Raw genomic sequence first — 24,847 nt, forward strand, 5'->3', positions numbered from 1 at the left:
ATCCTACTTACTACCGGGACCCGGAGTCCTACATAGACTATTCTTCCCTCACCTTTGCCAACTGGATAAAACATATATGCATTTCAAGAAAATATAGTGAATTTTTTTTTTTTAAACCCTCAAGAAAATACAGTGATCACATCAACAAAATCCTCCCTTGTACGATACAAACACTACTAAAACAGATTGAATTTCCTTATTTCCCCTTGGCCGGCCCCTCTCCAACTCTTTTTTCCCACTTTTTAGAAAGACAAGACACCACTCCATACCTTCCACCAATGGCATGTGCATGGGTTATGGGGGTTGGGAACACTTTAGTTTGATTCAACTACTGTAGAATCTCTAGTGATTGAGATTGGGCTCTCTCTTTACCAGACATGCATCATGACCCTTGTATCATGTATTGTCTCACCTATCTTATGCATTAAGGGTCCCCTCCCTCCCTCTCTCTCTCTCTCTCTCAATGCAGAGCTAAGTCTACATGTTGGTGTTTATCAAACGGTTTGGTGTATTTTCAAAAATAACAAGTGACAATATTGATAAACAGAGTTGGTACCTTTGACGCATCTCAGATTCAAATCATTAGATTAAATTTATTCCAATTTTTCAAGCATAACACATGGCTTGAGCGATTAAGCAAATTTTGACAAGGCCAAAATTGATCACTTGGCTCGACTGATGTTAGTAGATTTGGCAAAGTCAAAATTGATCTGTACTTGGCTTGGCTGTCGTACCAGATTTGGCAAAGTCAAAGTTACCAAGAATGACTTTGCCATCTTTGACAATGATTCTCAAAGCTATATGACTTTTGGTGGACTTTCTCCATTTGGACTATTTGTTGACCAGCCCAGTAGCCCACTGCCCATTCAGCCCAGTCCTCTATCAAGGACTTGAGATTAATATTCAAGCCTGTAGGGCTAGCTGGCTGTGTAGAATTTTAAGGCCCGTTTGCAAAATGAGAGGGGTTTGAAATAGTCATTCAAGCCACCTGACAATGGTCCGTGTAGTTCGATCTTTGTGTTACTTTAGTTCCTACTCTTTTCAATTGACTCATTTTTAAGGGAAAATGACGGCTTGATAATTAATATCCGCCAAAGACATTTTAAGCATTAACAAATGTTCTCAGTATGTCATTGGAGGGTATTAATTATCAAAACAAGTCATTGACTATCATTTTCCCCGATTTTAATCCTGCAATTTCGATTCCGTGCCAATTAGGGACAATGGATATCTTCCCTCAGCTCCCCCATTAATGGAACGGACTGGAAAAGTTTCACTTGACCCCATACAGTTTGGGCTTTGTGCAAATTGACCCTTTATTAAAGTCAACATCATCCATATGTGATAACAGGAAGCGCGGGGGCCGCTGCCCCTTGGGGCAGCAGCGTGCTGCTGTGCCCTGTTTGTGGGTCCACTCCAGTCTCGCTCCGATGATCGGAAGCATTCACTTTGTAGAGCTCATTGAGTAGAACAACTATGCAAAAAATCAGCTTAATTGGATATTATTAAGTGCCTGATCGAAACCTTTTTAACTTGAAGAGAATGGATCCGAAATACTGGATCAAATCCACTGTAACCCATAGACCGAGAGTTATATGGGCTCAGATCATACACTTAATGATATCCAATTAAGCTGATTTTTTGCATTAATCTACTCGATGAGCTCTACAAAGTGAACGCTTTCGATCATCGGAGCGAGATCGGGGTGGGCCCATAAACGGGGCACAGCAGCACACTGTTGCCCCCTTGGGCAGCAGCCCCCCGCTCCCTGTGATAACAGTATTTAATATTCGTCCACCCAATATTAAAGTCGTGATTCCGTCCTTGCTTGACCTTCGAACCAAAAGTAGTACCTGCCTATACTAGGCTAGCAAATAATTCTTCCCCGTTTGATTTTCCAAAAATCCAACATACTGTTTCAAATCTCTTATGAAGTTCTGATCATTCTTTCTGATTCATTTCGAATTGGCGAAATCAAAAGAAATATAGAAACACAACCAAATCATATTAAATACACCACACTAAAAACCAAAAGATATTGAACCCCAAAATTTCCAGTCTTCTGTGTCTTTTTGTGGATTGTTTGTATCCACATGGGACCAATATTCTTTCTTTCCAAGTTTCTCAAGCTAAGATAAACTCAAACTAAAAATGAAAAACTCATTAATAAAGAACCAAGAAAACGTACATGAAATTTTAAACGTCTCCGAAAATTAAGAGTGAGTATTTTATGCTCCTGGAGCATTACTCTTCAAGGCATCTGAACCACCACACAAATATGTGCTGCAAGGCCCCTGTGGAGCAATGCTCCAGGAGCATAAAATAATTTCTCCAAAATCAGGGAGATCTCCTTTAGTCTGTACACTTTGATCAAGGGAAAAGATCATAATCGAAGCTGTCAAACTGAACAGGAGCAAGCAGGTAATCAAGCGGCTGCATATAGTCAACTGAGCCATTGAAGCAAACATCATAAGATCTAGGATTATCTTGATCATAACAATTGTAGTAGTCCAGTGTATCGGGAAATGGCAGCAGCCGAGGAGATTCATGGTGACTCATGTTGTGATGTGGCTGTGGATCACCTGCATTTGGAAACTCTTCCTCAGCTACAGCAACTTCCGTCCCTTGATAATCCTGATACTGCTGAATGTTCCCTGGATTTTTCGCGTTTTGCAGCAGCTCTTCATTTTGAGTTGCAGTTTGCATCCCTTGGGCATAACAGTACTGCTGGATGTCTCTTGGATTTTCTGCATTTGGCAGCATCTCTTCAACTCCTTTATGTGAACATTGTTGGTTCTTGTCAAGGCATTCTGTATTTGGCCACTCTTCATTGGGAGTTGGAACTTGCATCTCTTCATCCTCTTGATCCTCGTCGTTGTTTTCTGGATTTGCTTTCGCTTTTCTCGTTTTGTATATCTTACATAGGACGCAGTCATCCAGCTGCAAGAAAATAGATGTTCTTGGAGTTGTTCGTAATGATATTTGATGATCAATCAAAATGACTTATAATGGGATTCTTCTACAAAAAAATACGTCAAAACTTGGAGTGCCATTGGTTAAAGTAACCCATAAAGCAATGACTAAGATTCGATAGTATGTTGTCATATGTATATGCGTGTAAAAGTATGTGGAAGTGCACTGCAACGTATCAAAAAGGATTGAGTATGTTCTAATTTCTGTGGCATTAAATTTGGGAGCAGATTTTCGGGAGATCGATCTTCCCTTGACGCTATACATAATAGGGAAGGAGTTGAGACGGTCGAGAAGGAAGATTAAAAAGAAGAAATTTCTTATGGAGCTTGGGGTTAAGGCCGACTAATTAAATCACAAAAATAGGAAGGTCCCAACTTCTTCCTTATCTTCTGATGACATTCGGAATAGGAGTTCCATTCTTTTTAAGAAAGCTCGTAAGACGTTGGATTTTGGTCCCACGTTGGGTATTGAAGTTAGAGGAGGGAGGAATTATATTTTAATAAAATTTGTTGAGATGCAAGAGAAATAATTTGAGAAAAGGATACATGCTCTCGATAACTTGAAGGAAGAACGAGGCTGAACCGACCAAAAATCTGTACACGAAATTTTTTGGTCTTTGATTTGGTTCGGATTTGGCAAAGAACGAGGCTGAACTGACCTATTGCCATTCCCAATATTACGTGACATTAAGACCTTGGTTTTTGACTTTCTCTCAGCGCACGGTTCCTAATAAAATTTCTCTCAATCATTACTCTTATTTATCTCTCTATCTCTTTCTACTCAAAATCCAAAATCTAAATACCAAAATGAACAAGGTCTTAAGAGTGCATCTCGTACACATCTAATGTCATATACCTAGGGCTCTTTTCTTGCCAAATTATTGTTTTCCGTATTTGTGTTCGTATTTGTTCTAATTTTTTGTTAGGATTGGGTCAATTTTTTTGGATTAATCATTCATTTTGATGAGAGAATTCTAAAAAGTAAATTTTTACTAGCAAAAACAAAAAAAGTTCTCTAAGGATGGAAAAAGTTCAAAATAACTATGCTTTTTTCTTTTTTTTACTTTTAGTGGTATGTTATTTGCACTCTTTTCATCTTTACTTTATTTGTTTATACTTTTCTAATTTCTCTCGCTATGATGAATTGTTGCTCTTAAATTTTTTGACAAAAACTAAACAAGAAAATCAGTAAAAGAAGTAAATAATGTTGACCACCTTTAAAACAAAATAGTTTTAAAAGAACAGGGCCTAAGTTTGTGTATTGTGTTGTGTACATCATTATGCACCAATTCATATACACAAATAAACATCTATCTATCTATCTATACTATAATATAAAAAAAATGTAGTTGAGGCCAAAAACCTATCAAACCCTCAATTCTAAATTCCTAGAATTTTGAGGTTTTTATTTTAAAAAAATTGAGAAAGAGAGAGGAACGTGGGGGGAGGGAGGAGAGAAGGGGGAGAGAGAGAGAATATAGGGAGGGGTCTTAATGTGAGGGAGTGATTTTAGGGGGAGAAGTTGAGTTTTAGTTCTGCAAGACCCACATGATGTTTTTTTCTAATCTATATGTTTTAATTATCAATCAAAGTTGTGTCCGTTTGACGCATGAGACAAACCTATATCGATGAGTTTTTTAAATTACCTTTTCTATCGATCAAAATTGTGTTCATTCGACGCACGAGACAATAAAAAATTCACATTGATGTTTTTTTTTTCCTATCAACTAGTTGCGTGCCCGTTTGATACACAGGAACGAAAAGGAAAAAAAACAATATGAATTTTTTTTTCCCGTGCATCGAACGGGCACACCACTAGTTGAAATCTAACAAAGTGGAGACTGGAGAGTATACATTGAAGTTACGTACCTTCATGTCACCAGGTTGGCCCCTAGAAGTGGATGGAGTGTCATGGTTGGCAAGCCTATACTCTTGCATTTTCCAATCAGTCTTGACACCACATCTTGCCGGCCCTTCGTAGTATACTAGTGCCTTCTTGTACCCAACGATGCTACCACCATTGCTAACTTGGCTATCGGCTCCGCTAGCCTTCCAGAAGCCGTTACCTGTGGCTCTGTTCGGCCTCTTTCCTTTAGGGTACTTCTTGTTTCTCGACGTGAAAAAGTACCATTCCTCTTCTCGTTTTAGCTCGTACATCTCTGTTATTGTTCATTTCGAAAGAAAGATAAACCCAGGTGAGTATATGGATTTTCAGTTTTTGGAATGTCAATGCAGAAGAAACCGATTCAAATAACTTGAAATGGTCTAAAACGAAGTATATAGTCTTGTACGCATTAATTTGACATGAAACCTTTTTTTTTTCGTACAATCGTACGCAATCCACACAAATGTGTGTTGGAAATAGGGAGTGGGGCAAGACACTGTCCTTGACTAAATGATCTCTCCCTCCTCTAACCCAGAGGTTATTTAGTGCTCATGGGTGAATGTTCTGCACTAGTCTTGTAACAACTTCAAGATTAATGAAATTTTCTTTTGCCGTTAAAAAAAAAAGTGTAACCATCCTGGCCTTGAGTGGCCTATGATCATCGAGTGTAGGATGCCAATTTTGTTGGGATGTTATTATCTCGTTGTGATGTTGTTGCTCTTGTTTCTTTTAATCGTTGTATCCTGTACGATTGATTAATAAAGTCTCTCTGTTAAAAAAATTTTTATCAGCAAATACTATATAAGTATACTTTGAATAGGAAGCCGTTCAACAAGAAATTTAGCCGTTCACCAAAAAAAATATATATATACTTTAGAATAGAAATAACAAAGGGAAGTGTTTATATCTAGTTCAAGGTTTCGGGTTTAAGACTCATCTTCAGTCGATATGTCGACTACTATTTTATATATTTTGTGTTTCTGTTTTTTTTTTCTCACTCGAAACAATTACTCAAAACTCAAAAGTGTTCTACAAAATCTTCTTGGAAATTGCAACCAAAATACAATCTAATTCACAAAAAACAAGAAAAAAAAAAAAAGCTACTATAAACTTTAGGGTTTTGGTGTATGTATGTATATTAAAAAAACTGTTAGGAGATCCCAACTTTCTTGTAGTGTTTTGTGCCTCTTTTCACAATTCTTTTTATTGGCAAAGAGCCTATTTTCACATATTACTCAACATAAAATACGGGTGCAAATGCCTGCACAAATTTAGATACGGATGTTTTTGGAACCAATGTTTAACGTGTGTTGCCTCCATGTTTATTATGTAAAACGCACATGCTTAGACGATTCCAAAACTAACTGTCTTTGAATCTGTACACGAAAGGGACTGTATGATTGCTTGTATATTACTCAAAAGCATTGTAGATAACATTCTTGAAAATCTACAATCTACTCGACAAAAAACAACAGAGAAAACCAAAAACAAGAAAGATAAAGAAAAATATAGAGCTAGAGAGAGAGAGAGATGACCGGAGAGTTGTCGAGGGCTGCAGGAGTAAAGGTCGACGTCCATTATCCTGTTTAACGGCAAACGCTTTCTCCCGACCTTCTCCCTCAAGTACTCAACCACCAATTCTTGATCCGTGGGGCAGAATCGATAACCCGGTGGAAACGAATCGATTACGCTATCGACATGATTGATCCTTTCTTTCTTACCACCCACATAATCACTATTTGGGCAATTGATTATCTCCTGAATAATTCCTTTTCCCTTGTCAATGTGCTTCACCTCAAGTCCGCGCATCCTTTTCTCAATCGTATCCTTGTTTGGAGCGATTACGAGGGAGAGAGAGAAAATAACGGAGAGAGAACAAAAGAATGTGGACAAGAGAGAGGAAAAGTAGGATGAGAGAGAGAGATATTTATTAATTAAGGATTAGCACAAGTGCAGGTGGGAGGAAATCAGAATTCAATCCGAATAGCCATAGAAATTATCGAGGTTTCCCTCTGATATTTGGAGTACCGAGTTGTCACTTATCACTTATCAAGTTCTCTTGGGAGGGTAGAGCCGCTGGACTAAATTTATGGTAATTTTTTTTTTATAACAGACAATTTCATTACTCAAGAAAGGACAGAAAACTGCCCGCATGAAGCTACACAGACCTCAACGACCGGGTTATCCAAGGACAAATCCCCAAGGCAAAGGGTGGACACTCACAGATGCACATGAAAATAAGTTCCACACAAGGATAATACGCTACAGAAAATGAGGACGATAACGGAGATTTGACCAGCCTCACCATCATCCCCTTCATGCAACTCACTAGGGGAACAGAAACACCCACAAAGGGTGGGATAGGTTTCATGCAGGGAACAAACCACTCCGAAACCAGAGGGAGACAAGAAACGACATAAACTAAAAACAGGAAATAAATCCTTCGAGCATAGCAGATGCCACTGAAACTGCCGCCAGGAATCCAACAACTTATTCGTCGGAGGAGAAGCCGAGCCACCCAAACTACACCACAACATTTCAAGAATTTTCCTCTCAATTAAATTCATGATCAAAATACAATTAAAGGAATTTCTCTATTCAGTTATTGGTGATAGATTTATTTTTATTGTGAGAATTGTTTTAATTCGTATTGAGTCTTATTTATTTGTGGTTAGCTTTGGTTATTGCCCTTTGCATCTAATTTGTGAAATTTTCTATGTTCTTATTTCGATCAGACTTCAAAAGATAGAAAAGCATGGCTCGCAGTGACGAAGTTCATCATTTCAATTACTTATAGAACAAAAAGGGTTCATCTATCTTAATATGATGGTTTGTTATTGAACATAAAACGCTAGACGTATACATCCATATCTGGTCCTAACCAAACCAACCGTACATTATGGTTCGGATTAATGGTTGGGTTCCAGTTGCATAAATTTGAACACCATATAGGGTTCTGTCCATTGTTTTTTGACATGGAACTATTGATTAACCAAATCGGATTGTTCATATATATACGGGACGGTTCAAGGGACACCAAAAAAAACACCTAAAAAAACACCCCAAATCTCAATCTCATAGTTTCCGATCAAAATTTTATGATCCGAACCGTTCAATGTGTGCAGAATATGATTTTAAAAGTGCGAGCGAGAAATCAGCAAAAAAAAAAGACCGGAAAAGGCTTGATTTGAGCATTTTTTATTTGAACCGTTCAATAAAAAACTATTTGAAACTGTTCGGATCAAACTCTTTCCGGTCATAATAGTTGTAACATTGTCCTTTAATTTGTCAAAAAAAAAACAAACCCAATCATGAAAATACAATACCCCAAAAAAGTGTGGATATAGAAATGGGGAGTGTCAAAATTGTCGCCCAATATTTGACACCACCATCAGAAGGATTAGAATCATTGATGTAGAAACGAGGTTTATCCTTCAATGAGGGAAATCTTCTTCTTCTTCTTTCTTTTTTTTTTTCGTTATAGATATAGATAATAAGTGATTCTCAATGAAATTTCAAGTGTAATGCATGCATAAGATAATATAAGTTGCACATCAAATTAGTAATTTTCAAAGATGAATGATAAATTGCTTGTGCAGTTCATATATAGTTGCAAAAAGAAATTTTCAATTTTCAAAAGTCTATGTGGTCAATTGCATGAAGGTTTTTTTTCCAAAAAAGAATACTAATAGTTGCATAAAATTATATACTAATTCGCCTAATTTGTAGTCCATGTGTCAATTTCTTATATGTTTTCAAAATTAATTCAAAAAATGAAGAAAAATTCGCTTAATTTGTTGGTAGTGCTTCACCTTGATCTTCCTTCTCCCCCTTTTCCATGCTATTAATACCCACAGTTCTTAAAAACCTACGATACACGATACATATCCTACGATTTGTATCGTCTAGCTCTTTCGAAGAACGATACCTATCTCACCCTGTATCCTTTTTGTATAGAAATCCTATGATACGACCGCGTATCCTACGATTTATACGTGTATCCCAATTCGGTATGTATCCTATGATTACTTATTAGGAAAAAGTCGGACCTTATTTCTGAAAGTGGAACCCCAAATGTATTAATCTAAGTCATTTGATCTAATTATGACATCTTTCAAACCATTTGATAAAATTCAACCTTAATGTAGGCTTGTATAGAAGAAAAAACTGTAGTTCGATTGTGTTTTGTTGCCAGACCTTTCTTTCCCTAGCAAAGGGAACATGAAATATTAATGTAGTAGGCTCTAGTTGAGAGACTTAAAATTTTGCTTCTTAAATTTTTTTTTTTAAAAGTAACATAGTTTGTTGGTGTTATTAGGTGTATCAACTTTTTAATGTATTTTTATATTAATTATGATTAATGTTGTTGAAGCATAAACTAAATTTAGTATTTTGACACAAAAAGTTAAGTCCAAACAAGTCCAATTGACAAAATCCAAAAATGAAAGATATTATTGAAGAAAAAATAAATATCTAGTCTTTAGGAACACGCACTAAAATATCTATCTCTATAAGCTCTAGAATATCCTTGCGAAATGTCTAGAGCTTTTTTGTGAGAATTAATCACATGTGTAATTCTAGAATTATCTCAAAGTTTATCTTGTATAAAAATATCTTTGTACTAGAGCCTTCTATGGAGTACTATAAATAGGGATAGGTCTAGCTATTTTCTACCAAGCCAAAAAAAACTTTGAGTTCCAGTGTAATATAAATAGTCTCATTCCCCACTCTTGTCTTTAGTGTTTTGCTCTTCCGAAAATCTTGTCCAACTAAATAACAGAAACTCACGTATCATACGTTAGGGGTGTTCAAGAAAATCGCCCGAACCGTAAAACCGGTCCAATCCGGACCGAACCGTCATATTTGGTTCAGTTCTGCGGTACTATGGTCAGGTTATGGTTCAAAAAAATAAGAACCGTTAATTTTGGTTTGATTACTGGTTCTCAATTAATAAACCGTGGTTAGAACCAAACCGGACCGTTTAAAACTAAGATAAATATAGATATACATATGTGTGTAATTAGATAAATATATATATTTGAATTTGGTAAGTTAATCTTTTTCTTGCTAAACTTAATTTATTTAGAGATGAAATTTCATTTATTAGGAAAGTTTTTATTTTCTTCTTTCCTTTCCTATTCTGGCAGATTATCTTCTTATTTTTTAATTTTATGAGTTCATATTTTGTGAATAAGTGTTTGGATGCTTATTGGATAGAACCGAAACCGAACCAAAACCAGGCGGGTCTTGTGATTTGGATCAAGTTAGATTCCATGCATATATTAGTTAGGTTCTGGTTCCAATTTTCTAGAACCGTTTGAAATGGTCCGGTTACTGAATTTCTAGAGAACCGGACCAATTCGGACAGTGTACACCCCTATCATACGTGATATGTATTCCGATACAATGTATACAACTGAAAAAACGATATAAGATACATATCCCGATTTGAAAATATTGTTAGCACTGCACCTTATGCTACTAGTCTGCAGGCCCACACGATTCCAAATTGGATGAATTAATCAAGTACTTATCGACGGTTGATGAGCACCCAATAGTATAGATATTTGATGCTACTAATCCCATTTTATGTTGTTTTATCTTGCGTTTATTTATCTTTTATAGTAATATTGCACGTAAGGTGTATTTTTAGTGTTTTCAGATAAAACGTGCAAATAAGGTGCATTTCAACGCCATGCATGGCTCAAGTGCTTCCAAGGAAGACCCTATCGGACCCTTAAAATCTGTCTAAATATGAAAAAATGACTTTATGGAAAAGTATCGATTTTCGATATTAAAAATGGTGGTAATTGATCCTTGAATTTTTCTAAGAGTACCTACAAAGTTGCAAGGTTTTATTTGAAGAGTAAGGTCATGTTTTGAGCCATTTCCTCTAGAGAAAAATGTGTAGTTTTCTATTTTACACTAAAAGTGGGGGTTGACATTTTGATATAATTGGAATATTGAAATTCTGGTAATGGCATCATTGTTTCTAAAAGGTAAAATAAATGTTTAAAATGTAGTCTTTACTTAAATTTAGAGAATAAAAATAAGATGCTGAGGAGCTGTGAAGTTGCTGAGAGCTATTTGCTGAAGCTGAAGCCTCAGTCTGAAATCTGCAGTTTTGCAGATTGTTATCGATAACTTCCACAATGGTATCGATAACTTTTTGTTCCATTTTAGTCCAGAAGTTGTCCAGACGTAAGGGTATCGATAACTATTAATAAAGGGTATCGATAACTATTAATAAAGGGTATCGATACCTATGACTTCCAGGCAGATTTTTGTAGTTTTTCAATCTCCTATTTATGGAAAGTTTCCATTAGAAGTATACTTTTGGGATATTTGTGTAGAGAGAGGATGTTTTTGTATAAATACTCATCTCTCTCTCTCTCTCTCTCTCTCTCTCTCTCTCTTTACAAGGATCCTACTTTATTTTCTAGTTTTAGTTCTCTCTGTAGGAGAGATCTCTATTATTGTTCAAGCTTAATTTCTTAAGAACTCAAATAAGTATTTGCCTTGTGTTAATTTCTCGTTTATTAATGTTGTAGCTACGATTTGGATCTTTGCATAAATCAAGTTTATTTTCGTTTTCTTCGGTTAAATCTTTTGCTTTATTTTTTTACCATATCTAGTCTTTTAGCTATGGTTGAGTAATCTTTTAGCTAAGTCTTGGGCTAATCTATCCCAATGACTTAGGTGGTTAGTTGGTTCTCAAACCCTTGGACTTAAAATCATAGTTTTCATAATTGAATTAACCTAGCCATTTTGGTCTAAGCGAGGGGTGTTAACTCCTTGATATGTTGTTTAGTCAAGCAGTCTTGGCAAACGACACATTGAGGGCTCATGGCCTCCTACATGTTAGATACATTAGCGAAAATAGGATGGTTTAGCTCGTTAGATCTCATCTTTCGATAAACGTAGTCGCTAAAGTTAAATCTTCCGGGCGTGAGTACGCGGTCGTGACTCTCGCTTGAGTTATATTGAGAACCGGTAACGGCCTTTGTCAAGGGTTAGACTATCCTTAGACTTGCCTCTTTTAGTTTTTAAAGCAAATTTCTAGTCTTTTCCCTCAGTTTTCCACCATTTCAAGCAAAACCAAGTTGGCCGTCTTAAACGCCGAAATCCACCGTATAAAACCTACAATCCGATTAAGCTATTTTCAATTCTCCGTGGGTACGATCCCGGTCTTACCGGTGATTATGCTATCAACGACCTAGCCCTACGCTTAGGATTTTCAACCTTATATTTGAAGGCGAGATTGTGGTGTTAAATTAAGGCGGCCTAACCTAGCCCTACGATTGAATTTATTTTTCACAAGAATGCTTTATAAATTAATTGTTCTATGCAAAATCAAGGGTTGTGATTATTTGGATGGGACTCTAGGACCTGAAATGAACCCAAATGTCTGTTTGATTCAAAATCTATACTCCTTAGTCGGCACTCACAGCATAATTGTTGGCCCAAGGATTTTTTGAAGGGAAAAAAAATAATGTGGACAAGAGAGAGGAAAAGTAGGATGAGAGAGAGAGAGAGAGAGAGAGAGAGAGAGAGAGAGAGATATTAAGGATTAGCACAAGTGCAGGTACGAGGAAATCCAGAATTTAATCCGAATAGCCATAGAAATTATCGGGGTTTCCCTCTGATATTTGGAGATATTAAGGATTAGCACAAGTGCAGGTAGGAGGAAATCCAGAATTTAATCCGAATAGCCATAGAAATTATCGGGGTTTCCCTCTAATATTTGGAGTACTGAGTTGTCACTTATCACTTATCAAGTTCTCTTGGGAGGGTAGAGCTGTTAGACTAAATTTATGGCTTTTTTTTTATAACAAACAATTTCATTGTTCAAGAAAGAACAGAAAACTGCCGTGAGGCTACAGACTCCTAGAGACTAGTGTTCGTTGTCTGGTACACAGACCTCAACGATCGAGTTATTCAAGGATGAATCCCCAAGGCGAAGGGTGGATACTCACAAATACACATGAAAATAAGCTCCACACAGGGATAATACGCTACAAGTAATGAGGACGGCAACGGTAATTTGACCAACCTCACCGTCATCCCCTTCGCACAACTCACTGAGGGAACAGAAACACCCATAGAAGGTGGGATAGGTTCCACGCAGGGAACAAACCACTCTGAAACCGGAGGGAGACAGGAAACAACATAAACTAAACACAGGAAATAAATCCTCCGGGCACAGCAAATGCCACCGAAACTGCCACTAGGATCCAACAACATATTCGCCAGAGGAGAAGCCGGGCCACTCAAGCTACACCACATCATTCACTACGACAATAAAGCATAACAATCACAGCTATTGGCCGTGATTGTTAGTCTTCCATCACACTCCCGCTACTGTGATAGATCTGGGAGTGATTGTAAGTCACTCTTTTTTATCACTGTTATAAACCGTGATTGAAAGATAGAAATAATCACGGCCAAAAGGCGTAATCGTTTCTAGGCAAAACCGAGATGGAAACTCATTTTGTGTGTTCTTTCCTGGGTTTTTATCACGCTTTTCCTGAAAAACCATGATTATATATAGATAACAATCACCACCAAACACCGTGATCTTTCATGTCTAAAAAATGAGATGGAAAATAGTTATGCTTGATCTTTTCTAGTTTTTAGATCACGATTTCGTCTAAAAGCGTGGTTAAATGTTCTTATCATTACAGTCTAGAAATGTGATTGAAAGATGCATCTCTTTTTTTCTTTTTCTTTTTGCATTTAAAAAATACCCGAATCTCTAACCAATAATAAATACACGTAAAATATATATTCGGCCCGTAGCTATCTTCTCCAAAACAAAAGACATAGCAATACGAAATATACATAACTGATACTGCATCTTGCACAAAACATGTCATAGATAGAAACATCATGTCAGAAAGCCTACTTTCAATCTAAGATCAATCAAATTTCTAAAAATGCATAAAAAATATAGAACAAAAGCTTCAACAAGAATAAGGACAAAGAAAACTTGAACCACAAGCATAGAGTTATGTCCTAATTAAGCTACAACAAATAGCACTTTGTCATTCTCTGAAGCCAATTTCAAGCACTTCATCATTCTCAGAGCATGCCTAAATCCAACAGAAATCTTTAGAACCAAACTCAGGCATATATAAGATCAAGAACTCCAAGCAAAAAGTAGCAGCATCAAGAGAAGTAGAAACAGCAGCAAGCAAATAGAGCACTTCACATCAACATCATGGCAACAGCAAAATTAACATAAGAAAAAAGTCTTCTCCTTTTTCAGAGAATGTGTAAGCACCCTATAGAATAGAGGGGGAGGCGCATTTCCTAGCCTAGTTTTAAGCAGAGCAGCACCATCCTAGTCCAGAGCAATACCTCTCTCTTCTCTAAAGGGCTCGAGGCAAGACCATGCTTACTCAGAAAATGAGAGAATTGGTTGAGTATCTCGGGTGAGCGGTTCTCCCTGAAGCGATTACTGAATCGCTTACATTGTGGGCATTTTATGGTGATGGCTTGCAGAGTTACAGCCATTCTTTGTGTATAGAACAACTTTGATATTTTGTGTGAGACCCCAAAGTGGGTCCCAGAAACCCCTCTATGGAAAATCTATGCACAAATGAATGGTTCGGATAGTTATTAGACGGATAGGAAGACAGAGAGAAGAAAAGGAAGTTGGTTATGTTTTCAGTGTTGTCTACTAGGTTTGGAAATAACTGCTGTGCACAAATGAATGGTTTGGATAGCTGTTTTGAAGCATGTCATTGTCTGACCACTTTCAGAGCAAACTGTTGGAATAGTAATGTGATTGTGAATCTGCAATAAATTAGGGCTCTCACTTACTAGTTTTTCTTTCAGAAGACTCTCAGTTGAATCTCTCGTCACTATCTATAGAGAACCATCTATATCTATATTATATACTATAGCAAAATGACTTTTCGTGAAGAGGAACATGGATGCGACAAGTGACACGCAATTTTTACACTTTAAACTTTGTAAATTCCAAAAATGCCATTATTGAATCGCTTCTTTTAACTTTGTAACTCTGTATGGCCTTTTCAGGTTTGGTTTGGCATTTTCTAAGAGGGAGAAGTTGACCTCGTCTTTTGGTTCTTTAGAACCACCACATAAACTACGTGAAACTCCAATGAATAAGTTAATAGCCACACCACCATCTAGTAGCAGCCCCCCCAAAACTGATCATCTAAGACTCTCCAAAGCTTGAAACTAATCTCAACACTCCCAATGCAACACAATTAACAAGCTTGCTTAGCCAATAACCTTACCTTCAAAAAAGGTTGAAAACCCCAAGCTTAGGGCTAGATCGTCGATAGCATAATAACTAGTAAGACCAGGATCGTACCCACAGGGAATCGGTAACAGCTTATTCAGAATGTAGATTTTATATGGTGGATTGTGGCGTTTAAGACGGCCAACTTGGTTTTACTTTGAAAGTGGAAATACTAAGGAAAAAAGACTAAAAATGTGCTTTATGAACTAAAAAAAGGCAAGCCTAAGGATCATCCATCCCGTAACTAAGGCCGTTATCGGTTCTTGATTATAACTCAAGTGAGAGTCACAACCACGCGCTCACACTCGAAAGATTTAGCTTTAAAAACTACGTTTATCAAAAAATGTGATTTATCAGAATCAAACCGACTTGTTTTACTAATGAATCTAACACGTAGGAGGCCACGAGCCCTCGGTATGTCGTTCACCAAGACCGTTTGACTAAACATCATATCAAGGAGTTAACACCCCTCGTTTAGACCGTATGGCTAGGTTAATCCAATTCTGAAAACCATGATTTTAAACCCAAGAGTTCGAGAACCAACCAATGAACTAAGTCTTTAAGATATATTAACCCAAGATTTAGCCAAAAAACTACTCACACATATGTAAAGAACTAAGCATAGCATAAAAATGAGACATGCTATTTAACTGATAAAAACGAAAACAAACTTGATATTCAGGAGAATCTAGTCCGTAGATACAACATTAATACACGACAAAGTAAATGAAACCAAATACTTACTTGAGTTCTAAGGAAAATAAGCTTGAAAACTTGAGCAACAACAATGGAGAACCTAAAAAACTAACCTAAACTAACTACGTACCTACAAGTGAGAGAGAGAAAGGTATTTATACAAGAGACCTTCTATCTCCACGCAAAATATCCTAAAAGGTATCTACTAATGGAAAGTTGAAAATTGTCAAAAAGCTGTCAGATAGCCTCCCGTATCGATACAAGAACTTTTGTATCGATACCGAGCAGTTTTGGCTGCAATCCAAAGTTTCCTGTAGTGAACCCGTATCGATACAAAAGTTCCCGTATCGAGATGCTGAAGCCTGGCTTACTCTCCGTTTCATTATGGCCGGTCAAAAGTCCTTGTATCGATACCGAGCAACTTCCTCAGCATCTGCATCTTAGCCTCAGCTTTAGCAGGCAGCTCCCAGCAGCTTCACAGCTCCTCAGCATTGTATTTTCTTTCTCTAAACTTAAGTAAAGACTATATTTTAAACCTTTCTTTTACCTTTTCTTTACTTTAATTTATTTAATGAAAATAAGAAAGTACCACCCATTTGGAAACGTGGCATTACCAGAATTTCAAGATTTCAATTAAATTAAAATGTCAACCCCTCACTTTTGGTACAAAACATAAAACTGCACATTTTTCACAGGAGGAAATGCCTCAAAACATGACCTTGCTCTTCAAATAAAACCTTGCAATTTTGTAGTTACTCTTAGAAAAATTCAAGGATAAATTACCGCCAGTTTTTAATCTAGAAAATCGATACTTTTCCGAAAAGTCATTGTTCCAAACTTAGATAGATTTTAAAGGGCCGACAGGGTCTTCGGGTACTTAGAAGTACTTGGGTTATCCATGGTGTTGAAATGCGCCTTATTTGCACGTTTTATCTGAAAACACTAAAAATACACTTGACGTGCAATATCATTATAAAAGCTAAATAAACGCAAGTTAAAACAACATAAAATGGGACCAGTCGCACCAAATATCTACAATATTGGGTGCTCATCAAAGCTACAACCTACATTCTTGATCAAAGCCAGCTAAACAAACGAAGAGCTAACTTACATGTATAAGCTGATTATACTTCGTTCATGGACTTTATCCACTCGGCTTGCACTTCATCAATTTCGACTTTCGTGTAAGTTTTTTTTCCATTGAACTGCAATAGATTGAAAAAAAAAATACTTACAAGTTAGCAGTTCTATTCATAAAGCAATATAAAGAAATACAGGTTAAAAATAAGTCTCACATTTCCTCTGCTTAAGATCCTCTCATCTCTAATCAAATCTTTCATGTATTTCATTACATAGAAACCATATTCTATGTTTGTAGGTTGTTTCGGGCACTGTAGACAAATACGATAATTTCAATCAGAAAAAACAAAAAAAACAAATCCAAAAAAACCCAAAAAGAGGGAGATTCCATTGATACCTCGATTGTTTTCCAATTAATAATTCAACTACTTTGTATTTCCTTACTGTTGTCGTAGATTTTGAATGCACTTCAAGGAGGCAATACTTGTAAGTACTATCAACATAATATGGTTAAGAAAAGGGCTCAAACAATAATGCTCAAAGTCCAAAAAATCTCGAGTGTTTACACTTTGTGATGCCCTACCGGTGACTGGTTCTCCATGCCATATCCATGTACTATAACTTCTATCAATACCATTGACAAACAAATGATTTCTTATCTCTGGAATAGGTTGTCTTATCAAGTTCCCACATTGTATACATGGACACCGAATAGATTCAAGATCATTTGCATGAATGGTAGCAAAGTTTAGAAATTGTTGAACTCCATCTTCATAGTCTTTTGAACTTCGGTCCTTAGAGCATCCAAGATCTATCCATCTTGGATGGATTTTTCTATCCCAATATATACGGTCCTTAGAGCATCCAAGATCTATCCATCTTGGATGGATTTTTCTATCCCAATATATAACTACAAAAGAGAAACACATTTAGGAATATCTCGTACAAAAATCGTAAGAAAAACTATCATGTTGGGAAACACAGACACAATTGAATCAATACACTAGGAAGGCCTCGTACAAAAATTGTCATGTAGGAAACCAAATTGGAAAAGAACACACAATGTAGGGAACCAAATTGAAAAAGAACACATAGTGAGCTTACCAAGGTCTTTGGAATGAATGGAGCTCTTTGGCGACAATCACTTTGTTGTTTGATGCACAATTCTGTAGTTCACAGTCCCTGAATGTAGAAAAACGTATAGTTGGTTAAGTGCTTCAATTCAAAAACTTGACTGCAAGGCACAATGTTGTACTCCATCTTCTACATTTGCAAATTAGTTGACACTTGGATATTTCAAAGCAAGAATACAAGGCCTGTCACATTTGGAAACCAATCCAATGTTGTTGACTATACATATCATGATATAGGTTCTAAGGCATACTAGAACGAGCACCAATTGCCAATGTAAGCATATTCTGCGAATTACAAAAGGCATGACAAACATTAAAGATGTTTTGTTCTACAGCTTTAAGAAAAGAAAATTCAGTTGAACAAAGGATGAGCATTGGGTCTACTGTCCTATTTAGTGGCAGCCCAATTTGGAATTTAAGATAGGAGTAAATTTAAGAAAAAAATGCTGGGTTCAAATGTTTCAAACAACAGAAATCTTGACTAATTAAATTTATAGTGGGGCAAATGGGACCGTATAAAAAATATTGTTCAGCAATCAGTATTAAACTCCCTCGTAGTATTATTTAACATCGTTCTTCCAAATACCCCTACTGAACACACATCTTTCAACAAGCTATGAAAACAGTGAACGAGATGATGCATGCCCACACAAGGCCAAAGCTTTTAATATTAAACTCCCTCGTAGTATTGTTCAGCAATCAATATTAAACTCCCTCGTAGTATTATTTAACATCGTTCTTCCAAATACCCCTACCGAACACACATCTTTCAACAAGCTATGAAAATAGTGAACAAGATGATGCATGCCCACACAAGGCCAAAGCTTTTAATATTAAACTCTCTCGTAGTATTGTTCAGCAATCAGTATTAAACTCCCTCGTAGTATTATTTAACATCGTTCTTCCAAATACCCCTACTGAATACACATCTTTCAACAAGCTATGAGAACAGTGAACGAGATGATGCATGCCCACACAAGGCCAAAGCTTTTAATAGTCGGATTTCCGAAAGAGAAGTCAACGACGGAAGCCCAGCTCTGTACTATAGGATAATCTTGAGAAAAGATATATGATCAAGGTAGGCGCTAAACTCCCTCATTAAGATAGGATTTGTTTAGTGAGCCGAAAACCATACTGAAAACAAAATCTCCAAGGAGGAAATTCCCACATAAGATAGATATACATTTGATGTTTGACTGGAGTGAGGATACCTTAACTTCCGATTTGAACTTTAAATCTAAAATATAGAATTAAAAACTCACATGCAAAAAAAAAAGAAAAAAGGAACCATTGATGCATCACATCCCTATTCACTGAAAAAAATAGTTTTTTGGTTTTGCAAACCAAAGGGAATGCTGATCTTGCACTTCTAGAGTCTCATATTTAGTAAAAGCAATTCCCGAACTCTTTCTTCTGTATCGAGGATCATCAAAATAAGTAATAATACGCCCAATGCAAAAAAAAAAAAATGCATGTTGGGAATGGATAGAGCCCTATGGCTTCAATTTTTCTAGGTAAGAAAAAGAAACGAGCTTTAGTTCTTAATTTGAATGATTTCCCGCGATCTAGTAGACGGTGGAGTAAATGATTTGATCAATAAATATGCAATTTTTTATTCAATGACAAATAAAAAGCCAAATCTTAAAGAGTTGATCTCTTTTTTCCCTAGGCCCTGTCTGTTAGAGTGCAACAACAGTGAATGAGCAACAGTGAAGGGGTAAAACCAGAGGCCTCGTTTAGAAAAAACAAAAGCTATTAATGCAAGGGAAGACTAATTAAACTACAAGGCTTTGCATGGCCATGCAGCCCATTCCATGAGGAGATCTAGGAATAACGATTCCATTCCTTCTCTAGGAAACTAAAAACTACCTAAGTCATGTCGGTAAATTCCATAGCAACAACATGTGAGTCTACTGAATGTGTAAAGTACGAAAGGTTGACTACATTAATGAATAAAAATACATGAAAATCTTCATCTCCCATGCGATTTTCCATGCCAGTGATTAAATCAAAAGACATTTTGGAGAAGGATAATGGACGAATACAAGAAATCACAGAGAGGGAGCGCACCGTTTCTTCCTTCACAGTGGTGGTGGAGAGAGAAGAGGCGGCAGCGGCGGCGTGTGAGGATGGGAGCGAAGAGGCAGCAGCAGCGTGTGAGGATGAAGATGAAATGTGTATCGAAGAGGCCAAGAGAATGAGTGAGCTTCAACGTGTGAGTGGAGAGTGTAATTAGGGCTTATTTTGGGCTAACGTGAAATGACGTCGTTTTGAGCACATAACCTTTAAATTACTTTTCCAAGCACGCCTGAATGAGCACAAAAATTTAGAAGTTCTCGGTTTTTATCATAATCTTTTTTCTCGCTACAAGAGCGATATCTTTTATCTCGCCATTTTTTGGGCCAAAATCTTTTATCACGCCGCAAGGGTACTGAGGTCTTTTTTTTTTTATCTCACCGCACGAGCGAGGTCCTTATCTCTCTCTTTTCCGCGCTAAAGTCTTCTATCATATGGTAAGGGTGAAGTCTTTTTTCCTTTATCTCGTCGCAAGAGGAAGATCTATTATCTTGCTTTTTTCGTGACTAAGTACCACTTTTTATCTCAGCTTTTGATTTAAACTGAGATTAAAAAGTTAGCCTACAATTTTTTATCACGCTTTCACTAAAATCCGTGATCTTTGTGAATCTCTTTAATGTGGTATTTATCTATTATTATAGTAGTGATTTCAAGAACTTTTCACTCAATTAAATTCATGATCAAAATACAATAAAAGGAATTTCTCTATTCGGATATTGGTGACAGATTTATTTTTATTGCGAGAATAATTTTAATTTGTATTGGGTCTTATTTATTTGTGCTTAGCTTTGGTTATTGCCCTTTGCATCTAATTTGTGAAATTTTCTATGTTCTTATTTCGATCAGAGTTCAAAAGGTAGAAAAGCATGGCTCGCAGCCATGAAGTTCATCATTTTAATTACTTATAGAACAAAAAGGGTTCATCTATCTCAATATGATGGTTTGTTATTGAACATAAAATGCAAGGCGTATACATCTATTTCCGGTCCTAACCAAACCAATAGTACGTTATGGTCCGGCCGGATTAATGGTTGGGTCCCAGTTGCATAAATTTGAACACCATATAGAGTTCTGTTCATTGTTTTTTGGCATGGAACCATTGATTAACCAAATCGGACTGTTCATATGTACATTTATATATATAATTTGTGTACTCATATTTACATAGATATATCATTTAGTCTGTTGTCAAAATATTCGTAACATTGTCCTTTAATTTGTCAAAAAAAAAAAAAAAAACCAATCATGAAAATACAATACCCAAAAAAAAGTGTGGATATAGAAATGGGGAGTGTCAAAATTGCCGCCCAATATTTGACACCAACATTGGAAGGATTAGAATCATTGGTGTGGAAACGAGGTTTATCCTTCAATGAGGGAAATCTTCTTCTTCTTTTTTTCGTTATAGATATAGATAATAAGCGATTCTCAATGAAATTTCAAGTGTAATGCATGCATAAGATAATATAAGTTGCACATCAAATTAGTAATTTTCAAAGAAGAATGATAAATTTCTTGTGCAGTTCATATATAGTTGCCAAAAGAAATTTCAATTATCAAAAGTCTATGTGGTCAATTGCATGAAGGTTTTTTCCAAAAAAAAGGCTTTTTGACTTTTTTGGTCCCCAATCTATTTTCGCAGTGCTATTTTGGTCCCCAATATACCAATTGCTAACATTGTATTCCCAAAGTATCAATTTTGTGTTTAAATGGTCTCTGGGGCTCACACCGTTTCTTCCCTCCGTCAAAACCAAGGGCAAGCTTGGTATTTCACCTCTCCCATCATCACACATGAATATCGCGTGCGTTGAAGCATGCACCTCTTTTCCAGTTGCAATATACATACATATGTATACGCATACTTTGAACGAGATCCCAAAAGTCAAGTACAGAGTGAAACTTTTGATCACCCTTGATAGAGACGATGGCCTTTGACGACTGGAATGCATCACTGAAAGGTATGAATCTAAACTGGATCATCTCAATTTCAGGGCTTAAAGTTGATTTGTTTTTTATCCGAGGGCTTAAAGTTGATTGGCTTTAGTAAATGAAGACATGCATGAGCTTTTTAGTCCATGTGGTTAAATATATATAGAATATGTATAATATATAGATGTATACGTATATACATATGCAGATGGACTGAGTGGAGGTATTTTAGGGTTATTTACTGTATAAAAGCATCTTTATAATGGGTAGAGTATTAAAGTATGGTTTTTTTGGGTAGTTGTTGCTATTCTTGTTGTTTTTCTTTGCATAAAAGCAAAGTTTGTGGTCCCATATTTGTTTGACCGTATATGGTCATGGATTCATGTAAGTATGAATTTTTTTTTTGGGTGCTTTTTACGCAGGAGCCCCTATTTACCCTACTAACTTTTCCATTGAAGTGCATCATGGTGGTGCATTTACTCTTAAGCCCAGGAAAGTGTACAATGGGGGTAAGATAGACACAGTAAATGGATTGAACTCAGATTATTTGTCAATGCTTGAGTTGGATGGCCTGATCCAACAACTTGGGAATGCTCCTAATGTCTTATTTTACAGTAAGAAGCCCAATTGAAGTTTGGATAATGGGCTTGTACCTATTAGGTGTGATAAAGATGCATATGAGATGTTGGATTTTTTGCACAAGGATAGGACTATTGTACTTTACTTAGAACATGTAGGAGGATTGGACCCAATTGAGAGTCAAGTGGGCAGTTCAAAGATTAGTGTAACCCAGGCCCAGGTAATTGAGATTCAGGTGGGCAGTTCAAAGAATAGTGTAGCCCAAGTTGATTTGAATGCAGAGCCCCAAGTTGACCTTCGGCCAACTTTGGAATCCCATGTTCAAGTGTGTGATTTGGATGTAGAACCCTACATTGATTTAGGGCCTATTAATTTAGAATCTGGGTTTGTGTTTCAAGAGGGTAATAATATGGAATAGGGTAATGGATTGGATGATGTGAACATAGAGGATGTGAACCAAGTACACATGGGAGATGCCAACTCTGAGTCTTCCAGTGACAGTGTGTATTATAGTGACCATTCTTACCAAGAGAGTGATGATGATAGATTATATGACATATTTGTAGATGAGAATGAAGAGTTTGTTGGATTCCTTGACATTGATGAGAGAAACCCACATGTTAAACCTGTTGATGATCAGGGGCAGTTGAGTGATGGTGATCCAAAGTATGATTCAGACTATAGTTTTATAGTTCATCTGATGAAGAAACTGATAGGGAAACCAAGCCACCCTTTAAGACTTTCAAGCCTGAGACTGATATGGAAGATCCTAGATTTATGAAAAGCCAGTATTTTTATTCAGCCAAGGAGTTTAAGGAAGCTGTTAAGCAACATGCCATTAAGCATCAAAGGAATGTAAAACTTGTGAAAAATAACAAGAGAAGAGTGAGGGCAAAGTGTGAATCTCCTTGTGAATGGCTGGTATATGCTGCTAAAGTCCTAGCAGATTCAAAATATCAGGTGAGGACCTATAAGAGTAAACCCACATGTACCATAACTTACTCCAATAGGAATGTAACTTCCCACATGATAGCAAAGAGGTACATGGAGGATCTCAGGACCAATCCAAGGATTCCATTGCAATCATTCAAAGACAGGGTAAGGAAAGAAATGAAGGTGGATGTTTCTAGGACTCAGATCTACAGAGCAAAGAGAAAGGCAGCTGAATTGATTTAGGTTCTGATCTTGAACAGTATGGTAGGCTTTGGAATTATTATGCAGAGTTGAGGAGGCCAAATCCAGGTTCAACAGTGGTCATGGATGCACCAATTGACTGAGAAAGTGGGCAACCCAGATTCAATAGGCTTTACATATTTTTAAGTGCTCCCAAGACTAGATTTCTAAGTGGTTGTAGGAAGATTATTGTAGTGGATGGCTGCCATCTCAAAGGTCAATATAGTGGCCAGTTGCTAATAGCAGTAGGTGTGGATCCAAACAATGCTTCTTACCCTATGGCTTATTGTGTGATGGAGATAGAGAGCAAAGACACATGTAAGTGGTTTTTTACCCTTTTGAAGATGGATTGCAACATTACAGATGCAAATGAGCTTGAGTGGACATTTATCAATGATAGACAAAATGTCATGTTTTGTTAATGCATGTTGAATTAATTTTGGTTTACTAACATGGTTTAACATTGTTAAATGTTTTTTTGGGGCGGTGGAAGGACTATTGTGAAGGCAAGAGGTGGTGGTTAGACTGGTGTCTAGGTAGTGGGTGGTGCAACTAGGGGGCAAGGAAGGGGTGCATCTAGGGGGTAAGCCAAGGGTGGTGGTGCACAACAAAGAATGGTTGCAGCTGGACAAGGCAGGGGTGCAGCTGGACAAGGCAGGGTTGTTACAATCAGAGGTGGTGGTGTGTTTAGACGTAGTGCAACTTTAAGATCAAATTAGGTACACATTATGATAAATCATTTACTTATTCCAAAGCCTAACATACTGAATAAATAAAAATATGTAAAGCCTATTGAATAAATAAAATATGTAAAGCCTACATCTGCAAGTAAATCATTTACTTATTCTTGTGTATTACATTTGCAGCTCAATATTTCAACAAACTATGATCAAGCAACACAGGCCTCTAAACATCAACTGTGACAGCAGTAAGGAATGACAAGAGGATGGCTACAATTGCTACATTGTATGGAAACAAGCCATAGGAGGTTTGGAGATTCAGTTTTTTGTAAATGGTGCACAAAATAGTTTGCCAATTTCTGCACATTTAG

General features: G+C 36.8%; 1 protein-coding gene and 1 long non-coding RNA gene across 3 annotated transcripts; both read right to left on the reverse strand.

Moving 5' to 3' along the window:
• Positions 1-2,316: 2,316 nt before the first annotated feature.
• LOC131322712 (transcription factor JUNGBRUNNEN 1-like) lies at positions 2,317-6,996 on the reverse strand. Its single transcript, XM_058354134.1, has 3 exons — positions 6,393-6,996; positions 4,842-5,131; positions 2,317-2,940 (listed from the first exon to the last, which is right to left on the reverse strand). The coding sequence occupies exons 1-3, from the start codon at positions 6,664-6,666 to the stop codon at positions 2,371-2,373; spliced, it is 1,134 nt and encodes a 377-aa protein (XP_058210117.1). The 5' UTR covers positions 6,667-6,996; the 3' UTR covers positions 2,317-2,370.
• A 7,976-nt stretch (positions 6,997-14,972) lies between these two features.
• On the reverse strand, positions 14,973-20,219 carry LOC131322682 (uncharacterized). 2 transcript variants are annotated; one of them, XR_009198916.1, is made up of 5 exons: positions 20,110-20,219; positions 17,304-17,399; positions 17,122-17,217; positions 16,888-17,031; positions 14,973-15,107 (listed from the first exon to the last, which is right to left on the reverse strand). It is a non-coding gene; the product is annotated as an uncharacterized LOC131322682 (long non-coding RNA). The 2 variants fall into 2 exon arrangements; XR_009198917.1 differs by lacking the exons at positions 17,304-17,399; positions 20,110-20,219 and adding an exon at positions 18,011-18,087.
• Between the last annotated feature and the right edge of the window lie 4,628 nt (positions 20,220-24,847).

Source organism: Rhododendron vialii, chromosome 4a, assembly GCF_030253575.1.
Source record: "Rhododendron vialii isolate Sample 1 chromosome 4a, ASM3025357v1".
NCBI classification, from domain to species: domain Eukaryota; kingdom Viridiplantae; phylum Streptophyta; class Magnoliopsida; order Ericales; family Ericaceae; genus Rhododendron; species Rhododendron vialii.